The sequence below is a fragment of the Chelonus insularis genome, unplaced genomic scaffold (genome assembly GCF_013357705.1).
Source record: "Chelonus insularis isolate UGA/USDA-ARS -01 unplaced genomic scaffold, ASM1335770v1 contig_124_pilon, whole genome shotgun sequence".
NCBI classification, from domain to species: domain Eukaryota; kingdom Metazoa; phylum Arthropoda; class Insecta; order Hymenoptera; family Braconidae; genus Chelonus; species Chelonus insularis.
In genome coordinates, this window is record NW_023276365.1 from 574,129 (window position 1) to 593,312 (window position 19,184).

The 19,184-nt window shown below is 27.7% G+C and overlaps 2 protein-coding genes across 9 annotated transcripts in view; both read right to left on the reverse strand.

Annotated features, from left to right (window-relative positions):
- mtd (mustard) overlaps positions 1-9,158 on the reverse strand; it is a 44,315-nt gene extending 35,157 nt beyond the window's left edge. For 5 of the 7 annotated variants that reach the window (XM_035084072.1, XM_035084064.1, XM_035084106.1 and 2 more), the window contains exon 1: positions 8,644-9,158. In XM_035084072.1, the coding sequence (XP_034939963.1) occupies positions 8,644-8,663 (20 nt within the window). In that variant the 5' untranslated portion in view covers positions 8,664-9,158. Of the gene's footprint in view, positions 1-893; positions 950-5,343; positions 5,474-8,643 lie in introns of those variants that run through there. The other 2 variants (XM_035084048.1, XM_035084041.1) reach the window with 2 other exon arrangements.
- Positions 9,159-9,764: 606 nt separating this feature from the next.
- Positions 9,765-13,052, reverse strand: LOC118067054 (mRNA-capping enzyme-like). Of its 2 annotated transcripts, XM_035083595.1 has the most exons (3): positions 11,435-13,052; positions 10,372-10,486; positions 9,765-10,300 (listed from the first exon to the last, which is right to left on the reverse strand). In XM_035083595.1, the coding sequence occupies exons 1-2, from the start codon at positions 12,855-12,857 to the stop codon at positions 10,419-10,421; spliced, it is 1,491 nt and encodes a 496-aa protein (XP_034939486.1). In that variant the 5' UTR covers positions 12,858-13,052; the 3' UTR covers positions 9,765-10,300; positions 10,372-10,418. The 2 variants fall into 2 exon arrangements, with proteins under 2 accessions (XP_034939486.1, XP_034939477.1); XM_035083586.1 differs by lacking the exons at positions 9,765-10,300; positions 10,372-10,486 and having other exon boundaries at positions 11,149-13,052.
- Positions 13,053-19,184: the final 6,132 nt, after the last annotated feature.

The window sequence follows — 19,184 nt, forward strand, 5'->3', positions numbered from 1 at the left end:
GTTTGAATGAAAAAAAAATTAGAGTACAGTAAGATATCGTAATAATAATCTTTATTTGTTCAGAAAGAATTTATTATTTACCAATGCTCCAATAAGTGCGAATAAGAGGAGATATATTTGATTCTTTCAATAACCTTTTTTTTATTATTTGTTTCTCGATTTTTTTCAATTCAGCTTAAAAGCTTGCACTTTTCCTCCATCAAAAACGTAATATTTCCAATGCCCAACGTTGTGGTTATTTTTTAATTTCAATCGACTTTTAATTTTGTAATTAAAAAAATTGTAAAAATTAATTAGATGCTTTTAAAATTCATTTACTCTAAAATCTAAAATATGTGCGATTTTGAATGAAATATTTCATCATAAATTGAAAAGTTTGAAAAAAAATTATTTATTAAGTATTATTATTATTATTAATAATAATAATAATAATAATAATAATAATAATAATAATAATAATAATAATAATAATAAAAAATCATTAGCTATTAATTACTATTTTTTACTAAATTAATAATATGACGAATCAAATTTATCGAAATGAGTATGAAAACAAGAGGATTTGACATTTAACATTCTGATGAGTAATAAAATAATATTTTTTGGTAAGAATTGATTTTTCTTTCATATTAAAAACAACCCCAGATTTTTTTGAAAAGCGTAGAAAATCGTTAGTCATTAGCCATTTACTTGTTATTTCATTTTAACAATAGTAGAAAAACAACAATCAAACTCAATTTAAATAATAAAATAATTCATTTATTTCTTATGCTTAAAATGAATACTTTTCTTATTGCTTTAATGATTCTCAATTAGAAAAAAAAAACTATTATCAATAAATTTCGCTTTTTTTGTGTAACTATTAATATTGTAGATAAAAAGAAATATCTTACTTTATATCATTCCGAATGCAAACGTCTCAATTTCCCTAGATATCTTACTTCCTTTCACTTTTTGTCCCGAAATTATTCAATAATACTAATAATTCTCTGTTCATTCGTATCATAAAATATATATTTCCCCGAAGACTATGTCGGAGAAGCTGGTCTGATTAAATATATACTGTTACTCCTTTGGCTGACATAAATGGTAATATCTACTGTTTATGTATCCCCAAAGACGTTTTCAATATTTACTAAAGTTAAATAATAAAAATAAATAATTTATTCAATCAAACTCAATCTATCTATCGGAAAAAAAAATATTCTTACTTTTAAGATAATTATTTACACTTGAAAAGAAACAAATCTGCACACACACACATACTCCGCATTTTCATATTGTACTGAGCTGAAGATAATAGGCATCTTATCCGGTATTTTTCATTTTCTTTTAACGTGCGCGCGCATTTTCGTCGGCAAAAGCGTCACATATCTGATGCTATAAATACGGGAAATTTGGTTTTTCTATCATTTCTATCGTGGAAAGAAAAATAAAACAAAGCGTCGATAAATGTACACAGTTGGGGATATGTCGGAAATAGAAGATAAGAAAATAAAGTTTGAGAGAACATACATGTACTTATATGAACAATTGTCATAAAAAAAAAAAAAGAAGAAAAAAATAATAATTGTGGCCTACTTATAATTATAATAGATTGACGGTATGTCGGCCTACTTATACCACTTGCAACTTTGCAAGACAATATCGATAGAAGAGAAGATATCAAGGTCACAAGATTAATAATGGAAACAAAAAAGTTCCCCAACTGGAAAGCATACTTCACTTTTTATGATTCGTTTTTCTTGTTATTATTTTTCTTTTTTTTTGTTGTTGTTATATTGCGTGAGTAAGGAACTTACATATAAAAATAGAAGAATACTTATATAAGCTTAAGAGATATTTTCCCTACACAAAATCACCCTCTTTACTATTATCAGAAATTATTTAATCTCTTGAATTAAATATATATGTTACATATATTGTTATCGATGACATTTAGACTTTCGTCATGTAAACAGAACATTATTGAGGATATAAAATATCGAATTTTTTAACCAATTTTTTCCCCTTCAAATTGAGGTTAATTTGAAGATGATTTTGACTTGATTATTTTTCTTTTTAAAATCCATTAATTACCACAAAAAAAAAAAGAAAAAAAATAAATAGAATAAAATCAAAAGTAATAACATCAATAATTAATATCTCATTACAAGCCTTGATAATATTCCTTATTGAATAATTGCAAAATTATTCCTTACTTTAATGCGTTTTAAAGCTCACAGCCAATCAAACTGTTAAAATATGTCCTGTGTATGACCTTGTGTCTATGCGAAAGTCAAGTCTAATTGGTAATAGCAGCCACTTGATATTTTTTATAAAACGACATGCTCTTGTGTTATTTTTTTTGCTTATGTTTGTATCTATCTGTTATACACTGATGGAAGAGATTTAGTATTGTTGAAAAACGATTTTTTGAGTTATTAAAATGTTCAATGTTTTTTGAATGTTAATAAATATTTTATAACAATAAAAAAGCCTTAATTATGAACACATTAGTGATTTTATAATAAATAAATCTCTTTTTATCATAAAGAAATATTTTTTACTTCATGCATATCTTTTATTAATAGAAAATATGTATGAAATAAAATCAAATCCTAACTTCATTCGAATGTTATGTCATTTTATATTAAAAAAATGAATTATATTGGTTATATTATATTTTTTAATAGTTAAAAAGATTTATCAACTGTTAAAAAATATTTTTCATACTGTAACAAAGCTGTGTTTAATAGTTAAGATATAATTTAATAATTATTACAAAATATTTGTCAACAGTTAAGAAGCCTCTTTTATTATTACAAATCTCTTCTATCAGTGTAACTATTTTTTTTGTATAGCCTTGTATGACTCAGTCAATAGTTTTACTGTTTGGTCTATCCGTAATATTTAAAATTACTTAGAAAATGGAGTAAATAATGTCAATTATTTGGAGTAGACAAGACTTCAATTCAAATAAAAACTTTTTATCCAATCGAGAAGGATTATTTATTGGAATAACATTTGTAAAAATAGAACTTTTAATCAATTGTTAATGAATGAAGTTTAATAACAAGAAAGTTTTAGTTACAAATAACTGAGAAAAATTAATTTAAAAAAGTTACAGCTTTTTTTTTTGAAGTTGAAACAACTATTTCGGTTAACAGGTTAGTAACTTTTTATTTGTGTGAAGACAACTGAATTTACGACAAAAACAACAATGTTTTTTTTTGTTACTAAAACGTAAAGTGAGTAACCGGAGTTATTAGAGAGTAGATAAATGACATTTAAATAGTAACTCATAGAAATGAGGATTTTAGGCAAGTTGTTTTAATTGTTATTACTGTTATAACTATTATAATGGCATGATAAATTCAAATTCACAATTGTAATGTTATTTTCAATGTCACGTGCTAGGATAAATAAATGCCAAGATTTTATGATATTATATTACACAGATTAAAGGTCAAGAAATTATAAGAACAGAAATATTTCCTCTTTTTCTCTATTATCTTGAAACACAATATTTTTCATGTTATTATTGATTATTTATTTGTAAGAAATAAATAATAAATATATTTTATTTTTAATATAATTAATTAAATGATCTTCAAATAAAGAAGTAACATAATTAAATCCATATATCGATTAAAATTTTTATTGAATATTTTAATGAGTTCCTTTTTGCATTAAAAATTATTCCAAATCACAAATTAATGAGTGCATAAGTATCAACATATTTTCATGATTAGCATACGTGTTGATAATAAAAATTGCATTAGAGCATACTAATTTATTTATGGAATATTTTATTTGTAAATGTGAGTTTAGATTTAAAAAATTGTTTTGGATAAATGTTTTTTTCTCTTCTCGACCTTTCGTATGATTAAAAACATCAAAAATGTTGATAACAAAAAATTGACTAATTCTCATTTAATAAAATACCTTATGTTCTTTATGTAGAGTCATAAAAAAAATTGTTCGTCGTTACATGAATTTTATTCTAAAAACGATAAAAAATATTAACATTTGAATACTCTAATAAATTAAAAAATCATTCTTTTTTTTTCTAATTTAATTTAAATCGATAAAAAATGAGATTAAATAATAAAGATGATTTTTTACGTTAGTGATTTTTATTAATTAAATATAATTAAAAAAATGGAATATTTATGATTTTTGTAAATACTACTGTTTTATTAACACTAGTAATATTCCATTGTTTGTGATAATTTCATTAATAAAGCTTTTCTAGAACTCATTGTCTTTTAATCAACAAACGAATTGGGACAAATATTTAGCTACTGTTTCATTAAAGATTAAAGAGTTGTTTTCACACTGTACCAAAACTTTTCTCATTTCAAGATATAAATTGTTGAGAATTATAAATTAATGCTTTTCTCAGATAATTAATTCATTCAAACTCAACCACTATTTTGTTACTATTGTAAAAGTCACTCAATCCTCAAGTTTTTTTTTTGATTTTTAATTTTTTCGCGTGACTTTTTTTATTTAATTAAAAAAATGAGTAACATTTATGTATCGGCATGTCTTAAACATTAATGGTAAAAAAAAATTTCCTTCTACTCATTCGAATCACGATAATCAAACGATTAAAACTCGTCGTTTCCTTTCGTCTTTGTAATAATATTACAATGTATATAAAATATTATTAATATTAAATCACAATGAAATTTTAATAACACGATTTACTAGAATAAATATTAAATACGTACAACAATGTATAATAAAAAATTAGTGTGAATGAAAATATTGTACAAAAGAATTGTAATCAATTTCAAAGAGCATAATATAAAATTTTATATTACGTATAAATAGTATTATCTTTCCACAGTTATATAAAAATAGAGAGATTCAGTCTTTTGTCTAAAGTTATACTGACAGCTTAACTCGTATATACACTCGTCACATAAAACATTAAATTAATTAATAATAAATTTTATTTAAAATCTCTTTAATAAAAATTCTAAACCAGTTTAATCATACTAATAAATTACACATTCAAAAAAAAAATTAATATTCGCACATTAAATAAAAAATTATTTTAACAAAAATTAATGTTTTTACACTTGAGAATAAAAATTTTTTTATACTCATTTATTTTAATTATTAAAAACAACAAAATTTGAATATAATTATTAAAACGTTTTTACTCAGTAGCAATTAATAAAAAAAAAACAAAAAACAAGAATAAATTATTCTAATTATTTACAAAAAAAGTAGTTTAATTAAAATAAATTTTTTAATTCATAAAATAAATGTAATGAAATTTGTTTAATATAAAAAGTTAATCGGGGTAGATAATAATGATATAATATTTTAACAAAACTCGTTACCAACCCACGCAATCGGAAACAATTGACACAAAAATAATGAATATTGAAAGTTAGATAAATCAGACGTAAAATTCCAGAACAGATTAAACGTAAGTAAATATTTTATGATACGACATATGTAATAACGTAAGAATGGTCGTTAACTGACTGACATTTCACGTCGTATCACCTCCCAGTGGTGGTAATACACCAGTTATTATTATACACTCTACTACCTACATACTCTGCGAATCTCGAACTAAAATGCGCAAACCCCGATCGCTACGATTTCATATATATGTATATGTTATATAGCAACGTATTCTTCTAGCGCACGTCTGTACACGCTATTCTATCATCAGCTATTATGCTGCTACTTTCTTTGCTTTACCTAAACTACCTGTTCAATTTATTCACTAATACATCACATCGTTTTATCACTTTCTATTCAACTCGCAAATGTATATCGATCATAGAAAATACTAAAAAGTATCATAATTATGTACATAATTACTTTTTGTTTATTTCTTTTTTTTTTTTTTTACTTTAACAATTTATCTAATGTGTTGTTAAGCTTCAAATAAATACTATGTGACTTTACATGAATGCTACTCCATTAAATGTGTCCTCGATTATGTTTACCGAAATATATTTGTACATGTTAAGCCCTTTTCTTCCTGATTTAAGTGGAGGAAACTTCATACACAGTCTACTATATGTTATATCTCGAAAGCTCATTATTCAAAATTTTAATTAATTGACCCAGTTATGTCAATATCGAAATGAGATTCGTTATTATATATCGATTATTTCGGTTTTATGTTTGTTTTTGAGATAATTTTTTTAATTTATATCACGAAAGAAATGTAATTCACTGAGAAAAAAAAATTATTAATAACAATTAAATATTTTATTAAATAACAGTAATTAATTGTTTTATTGATTCAATAAAATTATAAATTATTCTTGACAGTACTTCATTCGATTGAGTTTTACATTAAATTATTTACAGTTTAGGAATGACATAAAAAATTTAATTGATGAATAATTTTTCAAGTTAATTAAACAATCAATTACGACGATTTGATAAAATATTTTAATGATATTAATAATTTTTTTTAACAAAAATTAGTGTATCTTTGAGTTATTGAGACTGTAAAAATTTAATTCAACTTTATCTTTATTATTGACTTAACAATTTGTTTTTTAACGAAAAATAGTTAACAATTAAAATGGGTTTAATGTTTAAACTCATTAAAAAATTTAGCTTCAATAGTTTATTTATTAATAAATAGAAAGCGAAGAAATGGTTGTTATTTCATTAATAAAATATCAATTAAATGAATCTAAAGTTAAATGATAATCTTCGATCTTTTTTTTTCTTTTTCAAAAAATCATTAAAAATAATATTAAAAACATAAAGTTTATAAACTTAGATTACATGATAAATCGTTTTGTCGTGCATATGTTTGAAACAAAGTAATATTTGATTTTTGACCTTTTTTTTTTTTTTTAATTTCGATCGATAGTTTAAAGTTTAAATAACTATGTAATAAACTCTAATGATGATATTCAGCTCACAGTTGAATAAAAAAAAAAAATATTGAACTACAAAAACACGACTTTTTTTGCAACTTTGACCCCAATTTTTCTAGGCCTCGAAAGCGACAGAATTTTGTTAGTGAATTTAAATAATTATTCTATTTTATATTGCTCTCAATTGACTTCAAAAACATATAAGTAAATCTAAAAAAGTATTCTTTTAATATCTTTAAATGAATAGTCAAAAAAAAAAAAAAATTGAAAAGAATAACATTTAGCAAATATTCATGATAAAATAATTGCAAGATTCCAATGCACCCTATCTTTTATTATCTTCCTTCACATTTCTAATTTTAAAAAATAAACAAACTGTTAAACAGTATTTTTAAAACATTGATTTTTTAAAAATATTCCACGCAAAGAACATTATCATCTGCGAAGCGTATATTAATAAAGGTATTTTCAAAAGCATTCACGCTCATTAAGGCAATTCTAGACTTTTCATTTATCCAACATTAAATATAAACACATACAAAACATCTACGTATAGATTGCTGGGAAATATATCACGGTCATTCGTTCTTTCGACGTTTCCTGCACATGAGAGAATGCGAAACTTCTCTTGACCTTGACCTGGCGTTCTCGCGACCGATAAAATTGATACAAAATCAATGAATAAAGCAAAAAAGATACCGAGATAGAAGCAATGTTCTTTTTTATAATAAAGATCGTCTATAATAGAATCATTATGACATCATTGTTCTTGAAAGTATTAAGTTAATACTAAGAACAGAATTGATTCACTCCGAGCACTATTTCATTTCCACAGGAATCTCCAATCCATGAGGAAAATATTGATTTGTAACAGCTGTACGTAACACATTAATGGCTTAACATCTAAAAGCATACACTGCTTCAGCTGATGGCCGATTAGTGTATTGTTTGTGTCAAATGTTCATGCTTATAGTGTTAAAACGATCAAATTTAATTTTTATTTATTTATTCAATGTATCTTAATTTTTAATAAGAAAAAAATGATTCCTTGTAAGTTGACACTAATTTATAAGAAACTACGTCATGTTATTTATTACACTCAAAGGAAAAATGTTTTAAATCTGATAAGAAAAATAGGTAAAGTTATTTTAATAATGATTTTTAATTAATTTTATTTATTAAATTAAAAGAAAAAAGTGTTAAATGATAAATTATTTTAAATTATCGAGTTCATTTTTCTGGCTCTTAAATATAAGTTGAGCTTGTTAAGTGAAATTTTTCTATTCACAATTTATGATGATTGATCATAAGTGATTATTATTTGTAATATTAAACTAATTTAATTGTCAATAATAATGTAGAGAAATAAATTAATTTTATTTGTAGATGATTTAATTTTAATATTTATATAAAAATACATTAGAAAATAATAAAAGTTATTGTAAAGAAGAATGAATTTTTGTACTTAAACGAGCGAATATATTCTGGGTCAGAGAGTAAATGAACAGCAATTTAACCACTTATGTGATTAAGTGACAGTAAGAGTTTGTTTTCGTTCAATATAAGAAATTTTTTTAGTCTTCATATGAATATAACATGTATGCATAGTGTTTTTCAAAGTCACAACAATAATCTTTATTGAAAGAAATGAGCAACCTAAAGCTTATATTCTGTAAATAATCATTCCAGTAGCTCTAGCAAGATAACTTATAGGCAAACAGATTAATTACTGCAAAGTAATGTTAGATAGTAGTTGTACGAAAAGAAAAGTGAAGAATAAAACACTCACATTTTTCCTTTGTCAGCCATTCGTTCTTAGAGCAGAAACTTGGTTTAATGTTGAGCTTTATTCGCCTTTCCGTTGCGTCGTCGCGTAATGATTTGGTGATATTTTCTTTATGCAGATTGAACAACTTGAAAATGATTGCCACTTTTCTTGTTATAATTGTAGACACATAAAAACACTGCAAAACTTAAACGTCACAGTTGTTAAGAACGACAAATGTGAACACAGCAGTATAAAGTACATAACCGGCACATACAGGTGATGATACGAAACCGCGTGCGCGCCAAGTCTTTTTCATTAAAAAAAGAACAAAATGTTTTTTACAAGCTACCTTTTGCACTTGAGAAAATGGCTTTGTTGCTTCAAAATCAATAATGTTTTTTTCTTATATTTAAAAACTACAAATAACTAAAATTCGGTGGAATTTTGATTAACTTATCCCAATGTTATGGACAAGATTTTATAACTTTTTACCTTTTCACCATATTCTTTTGGAACTGTCATTGATTGTTGACTGCCTCAACTGTTTCACAACTAGGGTCAACGATAAAGTGTCACCATCTACCTAAAGTATTTGATACTAAGTCTTTTAACGTAATTTTTTAACATAGAAAGTGGTGCTGGCTACCCGACGATTATTATTAGAACTAAAATGAAGAGAATTTTCTGATTGACTGTAAGTATTACAAGTATGGTTATCAAAATATCTGATGGTAAAATGATAAAAGATTGCTATAATATCGGTAACTACTAAAAAGCGGTTTTTTCAGATAGGAAAGATTCTTTTCTTGATGAGACTAGAAATGAACTTTTTCTTTTATAATAACAAAAGATAATAAAATTGACATAAATGTATGATATTACTCTCAAAGGAATGATTTCCTCAATAAAATAAAGCATTTAATATGACAGATTGAGGAAAAATAATTATGAATGAATAATTTTTATTTATTTAAGAGATTAAAAGAACTATAAAGGGATGTAGAATATGAAGAAAAATCATGGACGAAAAGAATTAGATAATAATTTCTGATATATTATTTTCACTATAGCCATTATTTATTGAATTTTTCTTCTAATAAAAGAAAAATTCTTTTTTAAATTCTCAGAGCTTTGATATCAGAAATGTCGATATTTTTGAAGAAGAATTTATTGTTCCAGACATTTTTATCATGAGTTAAGTGTTCGAATACATTTCTGAAAATATCAATTGAATTTCTTATTTCGACCACTTTTAACTCTAAGTTGCGATTTTTATCAGAAAGGCCTTGATGGTAGTCAAGTAAATAATTCTTTTGACTTGATTCTAATTGATTTTCGTTCAAATCTGCTAATATCTTTTGAATGACATGGCATTGGCCATCATTCCAATCTCTTAAGTCAATTATTTCTGACTGTAACTCTGTTAAGATTTCATTGTTACTATTTAAATACAATGTGAATTTATTAAATTTCTCTTCTAATGCACTTTTTTCGTTTAATACCACATTCACTTGGTTTTGTAATTCATTTAATACTCTCAGTAGTTCTAAATTATTTTGTGTAACATCATTGGCTACGTCCTTGTTTTGATTCTGATTGCATAATTCTTCTTTTTCTTCAAATTCAACGCATTTTAGTGAATCAAATGTCAACAGTTCTTGTTTGACTTCATGCAATTCTGTAAATATATTTCATAAGATATTAAAAAAGATCGCATTTTAATGGAATAAGATTGAAAATGTTTCTTACCTTGGATGAGCTCAAACTTTTGGTTCTCCAATGCCACTATTGCATTATTATACGATTGAACATCTTCTGTTTTTTAACTGGTCTCGTGATTCCGTAATAAATGTTTTCAAATTATCTATTTTAAAATTGAAATTAATAACCACAATTATGGTAATTTTGCATTGGCAATTGAACATTATACATTATCTATTAGAACAGTCTTAGTTATAACAGTAATTTACATATTAATCTTATTGCGGTACGTTTGTTCGAGTTTACTTTTTCATTTTAGTATAAAATTTAGAAAATTCATATTTCCAGAGCTAGAAAAGTTAGAAATTACATCAGATACAATATGTTTGTTTACCGATAAATATTTCGATTAAATTCATTTATAGTCAAGAAAAAATTTTTAAGCCCATCATAAATGCTGTATTGCATTGTAATAAAAAAAAAAGATATTTTTAATATGTTACTCTACTCATTATTACTGAATTTATAGATTCTCAAAATTAAACTTTAATTGGAAATAATTACGATAAAAAAAAAATTTTTTTTTTTAATTGATCTCATATTGGTGCGTTGGTAAGATTTTACCATACGCACTGTTTTAATCATTGATCATTAAAAAAAAAAAATAAACGCGTGACTCTAATCTGCTCAACTCATGCTAGAAGAGAAAAAAAAACATAAACAGAAAAAAAAACGCGTGACTCTAATCTGCTCAACTCATGCTAAAATTTGAAAATATAAAAAAAAATCTAATTAATTTATCGCCGTCGTTTGGCTGGTGGAAGCAAGCAATCCTCCCAATTCTCGTTGAATTTATGTTTACTTATGTAATTAATCATAAATTCAGATGTTACCGGCGCGATTATACTATTTAAAATTGATTAAGCAGTCGTAAATGAATTTGGGAAATATTTATCAGTTCTTTCGCGCATAAATACCCAACAACCGTTCTTGAAACTACATTCAATGATTTTGTTATCGAGCTTTTCTATTTCCCTAGTAACCGCAATAAAATTATATGGTTCGCTTAAACCCCCAACATATAATTGACCAATTTTTTTTGATGAAATACCTGATTCGACGACTATTTTCAATTTGAAGTCCACTGAATTCAACGATAGTGGCTTCCACTTCAAGACGGTTGCTGCAGGTCCAGGGATGTAAGGCTCCTTCGAAGGCTGGAAGATCAGGCCGTCTAGGTCATGACCCAATTGTTTCACAAATTTTTCACTCAATAACTTGTTGACTTGTGTAATATCCCAAAATTGCTTTTGACGAATAGAAAAGGGTTCTTGATTTCGTCGTATTCGGCCTTCATTTAATGCTCTCATTCGGCTTCCTATCACTTCTTTCTCGATTATAGCATATCGCTCAATAAAAAATAAGTCTGTCGATACATCTTCACCATCACACATGATAATGTCAAAAACTAAGTACCTAGGATGTTCGGTACCATTTACTTTATCAATAACCATTTCTCCATCTAATAAAGTATCTTTCAGAGTTCTTGAAACATCTTCACAGTGTGGAAAAGTCAATCCGGATACCTCAAAGACACTATTATTTCTATCAATGAAAAACACTTCTTCGTTTGCTTGGATAAACATCATATATCTAGTACCATCAGCTTTCCATGATACTTGGTATGGTTTGATATTAAATTGAATGATATTATTCTGATCCATAGAGACAGGTTGGGAACCAGGAAAACCACTTCTATTCCATTTGCAGATTTTTTGAATTCTTTGTTGAATTCTCATAACTTTAGCTAAATCTCGTACTGGTTTTACTTCAGAAACTCCAGCCATGAAAACTCCATCTTGAGTATATTCACGATTTTCACATTTATCATGTTGTTTTCCATTTCCTTTTAAATTATCATATTCTAAACACCAAGTTGGTAGTGGTGGTACAGGAAGAACATCATTCTTATCATCATATCGCCTGTATAACTCTTTAATATAGTCTTCCTTATAAATTCCAGGAGGTCTAGCCGTTGAAAATTCACTTACAGCAGCATCCAAGTTCAATATGTTACTTTCAACCAAGTAACTTATTAAAAGAAACCCGGTTCTATTAAAACCGTGGGTGCAATGAACTCCAATGATCTTAGATGGATTACGAGCAATAAAATTTCTGCAAATTTCAATAAAAACTTTTGTTTGTTCTATGGAGGGAGTTTCTCCATGACCACGACATTGGAGCTTGTAATAACGACATCCATGAGATTCAACATCAGCTTTATTATAAAACCTGGTGGTGGTATTTGTCAAATCTATTAGTAATCCCATTTTCAATCTTTGATACTTTAATGATGCAAACAGCATATTCACAGAAAAACGACATTCTTCAGAAACTTGATTATTAAACTCATCAGAAAGTGGTGTTTTAAACGCGAGAAATTTATTGTTTATTAATTCAATACTTTTGCGAGGACATGATAACCATCGTGAAGGGATCATCCCTTTACTAAATTCGAAACTTCGGTTTGACATTGGTTTATCACTTCACCTCAACTGTATAAATTAATTATTTCTAATCACAAACACTCACTTTTATTCTTCAATGTTCGTTTTTAAGTTTTACTTATCCTGTTGATATATAAAAACACAATTGCACTTGTATTTTCACAAAAATTACACGATGTGCACAGGTTGAGAATCAAATCTCATGTGATTGAAAAATCCTTCTGGTTGGCTAGTTATTGGGCGCCTCCTGGTGGTGAAATGTCATGGAAAATGACACCATGCGCCACCTGTTAGCATATTAAATACCTCTAGAAAATATAAATAAAATATTAAAATAAAATAAAAAAATAATATAAAATAAAATAATATAATACATATAAGTATTATAATTATATGTATAATTTTTTATTAAAAATATTAAAAAATTAATTAAATTATAATAATGGTAAAAAAATATAATTATTGAAACTAAAGTTATCATTGAACCAATTAATGATAAAATATTTCAATATTTATATAAAAATCCCAAATCCACCAATTATAACTGGTATAACCATAAAAAAAATTATAATAAAAGCATGCAATGTAACAACTCTATTATATAATTGATCATTTATAAATAATCTACCTAAAATTCTCAATTCTATACGAATTAATAATCTTAAAGATAAACCAAAAAATCCTGATCATATACCAAAAATAAAATACAAAACTCCAATATCTTTATGATTAGTTGAAAAAAACCATTTATTCATTAAGTAATGTGTCTGATTTAAGTAATAAACTGTAAATTTATTCAAAAGATTATTTTTAATTTTATTTACTATAAACTAATATTTTAAAAAAATAAATATTAATAATATACCAATAAATAAAAAAATTTTTAAATAAAAAATCAAATAAAAATTATTTATATATAAATTATAATTATAAAATTTTAAATTTATAAAATTTATAATTATAAAATTTATTCTAATTCGTAAATAATAATATAGAAAAAATAAAGAAAAAAAAATTAATATTAAAATTAAAAAAAATTTTATAATAAAAATAATTTCATAAATAATTAAAAATTTTATTAAAAATCCTAAAAAAGGTGGTAAACCACCTATACAAAAAATAATAACAATAATTAAAATTCTAACGTCTCTTAAGATAGTTTAATTGAACTATTTGATACATTAATTAAATTCAATATATTTAATTTATTAAAAACAATAATTAATTTTAAATTTAAAAATAAATAAATAATATAATAAATTAAAAATATATTTAAATTAACTATTAAAATTATTCAAACCATATGATTAATTGATGAAAAAGATATAATTTTTTTTAATATAAATTCATTAATTACTATAAATATTCTAAATAAACCATTAATTAAAATTAAAATAAAATTTATATACTTTAATATAAATAAATTTATTACATATAAAGGAATTAATTTTTGTCATACAGATAAAATAAAACATCTTATTCAATTTATATATATGTAAATATTATTATTTCTAAAAATCAATAATAAAATGGAAATAATCCTAATTTAATTACTATTATTAAATTTATTAAATATTTATAAATAAACAAACCATTTTTAATTAATAAATTTATAAATAAAAAAAAATTATTGATCTAATAAAATTAAATAAATATATATATTTATTGTTTAAAATAACATAAGTTAAAAAAATTAATATATTTATTTCTATATTAATTCATAAATTCATTCATCTATTCATAGAAAAAACTATCAAAGGATTAATTAATAATAAAATAAAAATTCAATTATTTAATTTTTTTATAATTTAATATCAAAGCATTAAAATTTTTAATAATAGTTTATACTATTAATTATAAAATTAAAAAATATTATTATTTGAATTAAAAAAAAGGGTAAAATATTCAAGTTAAACATCTTAAACTTTTTATTAACATTGGTTTAAATATATCTTACAATATTCTTCTCATTAAATTGTTTATTTATAATAAATTATAAATAAATTTTATTATAATATTCTTACTTTACTTAGTACATATTTACAAGTGTTCAGGTACATTTTCACTCTAAATTTCCAACTCCATGAAATCATAAATTTTATTGCGCTCCCAAAGTATCGACTATTAATTAAGTATGACTGTTAATCATTATAATAATTTCATCTACTTCATTTTTTCTCTTCATTCATTCAGTTCAGTGAGATTTTGAGATTTTGAGAACTCTTAGATCATTTTCTAAGGCATGTCCCATGAGAATTGTTTCAGTAGTAATAAATGTTAAAAGTTGAGCTTGAACATCTTGTAAAGTGGTGGTGCAATTTTTAAGATGGTCAGCAGTAATTCCACTGAAGCGAGTATTGTAATCAATGATTTCATTATGTGGTTTAACATAAGTATTATAAACTATTTCTCGAAAAGAAATAGATGACTCATTAAATACCATTAACTCGAAGCTCTCGATACTTTGGGAGCGCAATAAAATTTATGATTTCATGGAGTTGGAAATTTAGAGTGAAAATGTACCTGAACACTTGTAAATATGTACTAAGTAAAGTAAGAATATTATAATAAAATTTATTTATAATTTATACTATAAATAAACAATTTAATGAGAAGAATATTGTAAGATATATTTAAACCAATGTTAATAATAAGTTTAAGATTTTTAACTCCCGGGGTTCCACGATCTCTATAAACGAGTGAGTGGAACATAGGTTGAGCACCTACCGGGCGCGTCTCCAGGTGGCGGATAGGAGCATTGTCCGGGTAGTACCGAGTGGAGGCCTCGGGGGCCGCGAGGCGTACCGAGTGCAAACACGAGGGAAGCCGCTGGCAAGTGCAGCTTGGGTGTGTACACACTTTAAGAGGCACCGTGGACCAACTCCCCAAGTCAAGGTGTAAGCCATCGTGCTGAAGATTGAATGGCACTGGGACACTGTGTCGCAAACGATGCCCTTGGGGTACCAGGCGACCCCCCATTGTAGCTAGCCTTACCTGTGCAAGAGGCTTTGCACAGGTGGACCTTTATTTCCTCATCACTCATGGGACTCGAATGGATGACCTACACAACATTCGGAGTAGTGGGGGTCCTATCTCTTCTGACGAAGAAATAGGACTTGGAAAAGCCGAGGCGGGACGAACCAGCGAGGACGGCGAGGTGCAAACCGAGCTGCCTTGTAAGGAACGACCTGCTACCGGCAAGGAGGATCAGGGGAAGAAATTCGATAAACCTGATCCACCGTCACGCCCCAATAAGAAAAAGTTTTGCGGGGCAGCGAGGAAGAGGTTGAGGAAGGCTAAGCTGCTGGAACTGGAGAAATCCGGGGCTAGCACAGCCGGAGCGAAGGCTGAGCCAAGTCAGAGGAAACCGGGGGCCCCTGTGGTAACCGGCGGAATCTCTGGAGGCAAGGCAACTTCCTGTGGTACCAGGACTGACCCTAAGGTCGAGACCGGGGCCACTAGCTTCACCAAGTCGGGGTCTTCCACCGAAGCCGTGGGTAACACCGAAAGGCAGAGGTCGGAGGATTGCACGACGCAAAATGTCGAGCGAAGAAGGCTCGCGTAACACCTGGGCCTGGCAGCTTTGCTGAAGCGGCTGCGGGAGGCAAGAGGGTGGCCATCGCACCGGACTTTCTCCCTCTCGAGGACCTCGAGGTTTACTCCTTCCAAGACCTTTATGGAGGGGACTGTCTCCTTGAGCCATGTGGCTGCCCGTTCATCAGGACAGTTGATCCACAGAAGCCCTCTGTCGAGTTTGTGGCCCTCAAATCCCAGAACCGTGCCACTTTTGATGGCATCGTCCAGGGCCCGAAGAAGTCCTGCCAGCACTAGTTCCCCTTGCTGCTTGCTGAGGGTCGCAAAAGGATAGAGGTCCGGTGCGATGGCCACCCTCTTGCCTCCCGCAGCCGCTTCAGCAAAGCTGCCAGGCCCAGGTGTTACGCGAGCCTTCTTCGCTCGACATTTTGCGTCGTGCAATCCTCCGACCTCTGCCTTTCGGTGTTACCCACGGCTTCGGTGGAAGACCCCGACTTGGTGAAGCTAGTGGCCCCGGTCTCGACCTTAGGGTCAGTCCTGGTACCACAGGAAGTTGCCTTGCCTCCAGAGATTCCGCCGGTTACCACAGGGGCCCCCGGTTTCCTCTGACTTGGCTCAGCCTTCGCTCCGGCTGTGCTAGCCCCGGATTTCTCCAGTTCCAGCAGCTTAGCCTTCCTCAACCTCTTCCTCGCTGCCCCGCAAAACTTTTTCTTATTGGGGCGTGACGGTGGATCAGGTTTATCGAATTTCTTCCCCTGATCCTCCTTGCCGGTAGCAGGTCGTTCCTTACAAGGCAGCTCGGTTTGCACCTCGCCGTCCTCGCTGGTTCGTCCCGCCTCGGCTTTTCCAAGTCCTATTTCTTCGTCAGAAGAGATAGGACCCCCACTACTCCGAATGTTGTGTAGGTCATCCATTCGAGTCCCATGAGTGATGAGGAAATAAAGGTCCACCTGTGCAAAGCCTCTTGCACAGGTAAGGCTAGCTACAATGGGGGGTCGCCTGGTACCCCAAGGGCATCGTTTGCGACACAGTGTCCCAGTGCCATTCAATCTTCAGCACGATGGCTTACACCTTGACTTGGGGAGTTGGTCCACGGTGCCTCTTAAAGTGTGTACACACCCAAGCTGCACTTGCCAGCGGCTTCCCTCGTGTTTGCACTCGGTACGCCTCGCGGCCCCCGAGGCCTCCACTCGGTACTACCCGGACAATGCTCCTATCCGCCACCTGGAGACGCGCCCGGTAGGTGCTCAACCTATGTTCCACTCACTCGTTTATAGAGATCGTGGAACCCCGGGAGTTAAAAATCTTAAACTTATTATTAACATTGGTTTAAATATATCTTACAATATTCTTCTCATTAAATTGTTTATTTATAATAAATTATAAATAAATTTTATTATAATATTCTTACTTTACTTAGTACATATTTACAAGTGTTCAGGTACATTTTCACTCTAAATTTCCAACTCCATGAAATCATAAATTTTATTGCGCTCCCAAAGTATCGAGAGCTTCGAGTTAATGGTATTTAATGAGTCATCTATTTCTTTTCGAGAAATAGTTTATAATACTTATGTTAAACCACATAATGAAATCATTGATTACAATACTCGCTTCAGTGGAATTACTGCTGACCATCTTAAAAATTGCACCACCACTTTACAAGATGTTCAAGCTCAACTTTTAACATTTATTACTACTGAAACAATTCTCATGGGACATGCCTTAGAAAATGATCTAAGAGTTCTCAAAATCTCAAAATCTCACTGAACTGAATGAATGAAGAGAAAAAATGAAGTAGATGAAATTATTATAATGATTAACAGTCATACTTAATTAATAGTCGATACTTTGGGAGCGCAATAAAATTTATGATTTCATGGAGTTGGAAATTTAGAGTGAAAATGTACCTGAACACTTGTAAATATGTACTAAGTAAGTAAGAATATTATAATAAAATTATTTATAATTTATACTATAAATAAACAATTTAATGAGAAGAATATTGTAAGATATATTTAAACCAATGTTATAATAAGTTTAAGATTTTTAACTTGAATATTTTACCCTTTTTTTAAATTTAAATAATAATATTTTTAATTTTATAATTAACATATTTATAAATGTAATTATGATTAGAATTTTTTTTATACTATTATTATTAATAATTAATAATTAATAATTATGAACTGATATCTAGAAAGAGAATTCAATTGAAAAATTATTAGTTTTTAGTTAATTTTGTTATAAAAATTCTAATTAATTTCAATAGATAGGTATTTATAATTAGTTTATAAATATCTATTTTATTAGTTTAATTAATAATGAAAAATTATTTTATTTTAAAAAAACATTTGAATTAGAGGGTAATTCTATATTTATTATTAATTTTATTATTTAATATAATTTTTGATTTCAATATAAAAATCGAAATGAGAGAATATTTTTTATATGTTTATAAACATCTTATAATCGGGGGCTCCAAATAAAATATCTTTTATTGGATTCCCCAACTAATTACTGATGCTATACAATTATTTTCGAAAGAATTATTTGTAAATAATAAAACATTTTTATATTTATAAATTCAAACCAATGTTAATAAAAAGTTTAAGATGTTTAACTTGAATATTTTACCCTTTTTTTTAATTCAAATAATAATATTTTTTAATTTTATAATTAATAGTATAAACTATTATTAAAATTTTAATGCTTTGATATTAAATATGAAAGAATTAGTAATTGAATTTTTATTTTATTATTAATTAATCCTTTGATAGTTTTTCTATGAGTGTTGAATAAATTTATGAATTAATATAG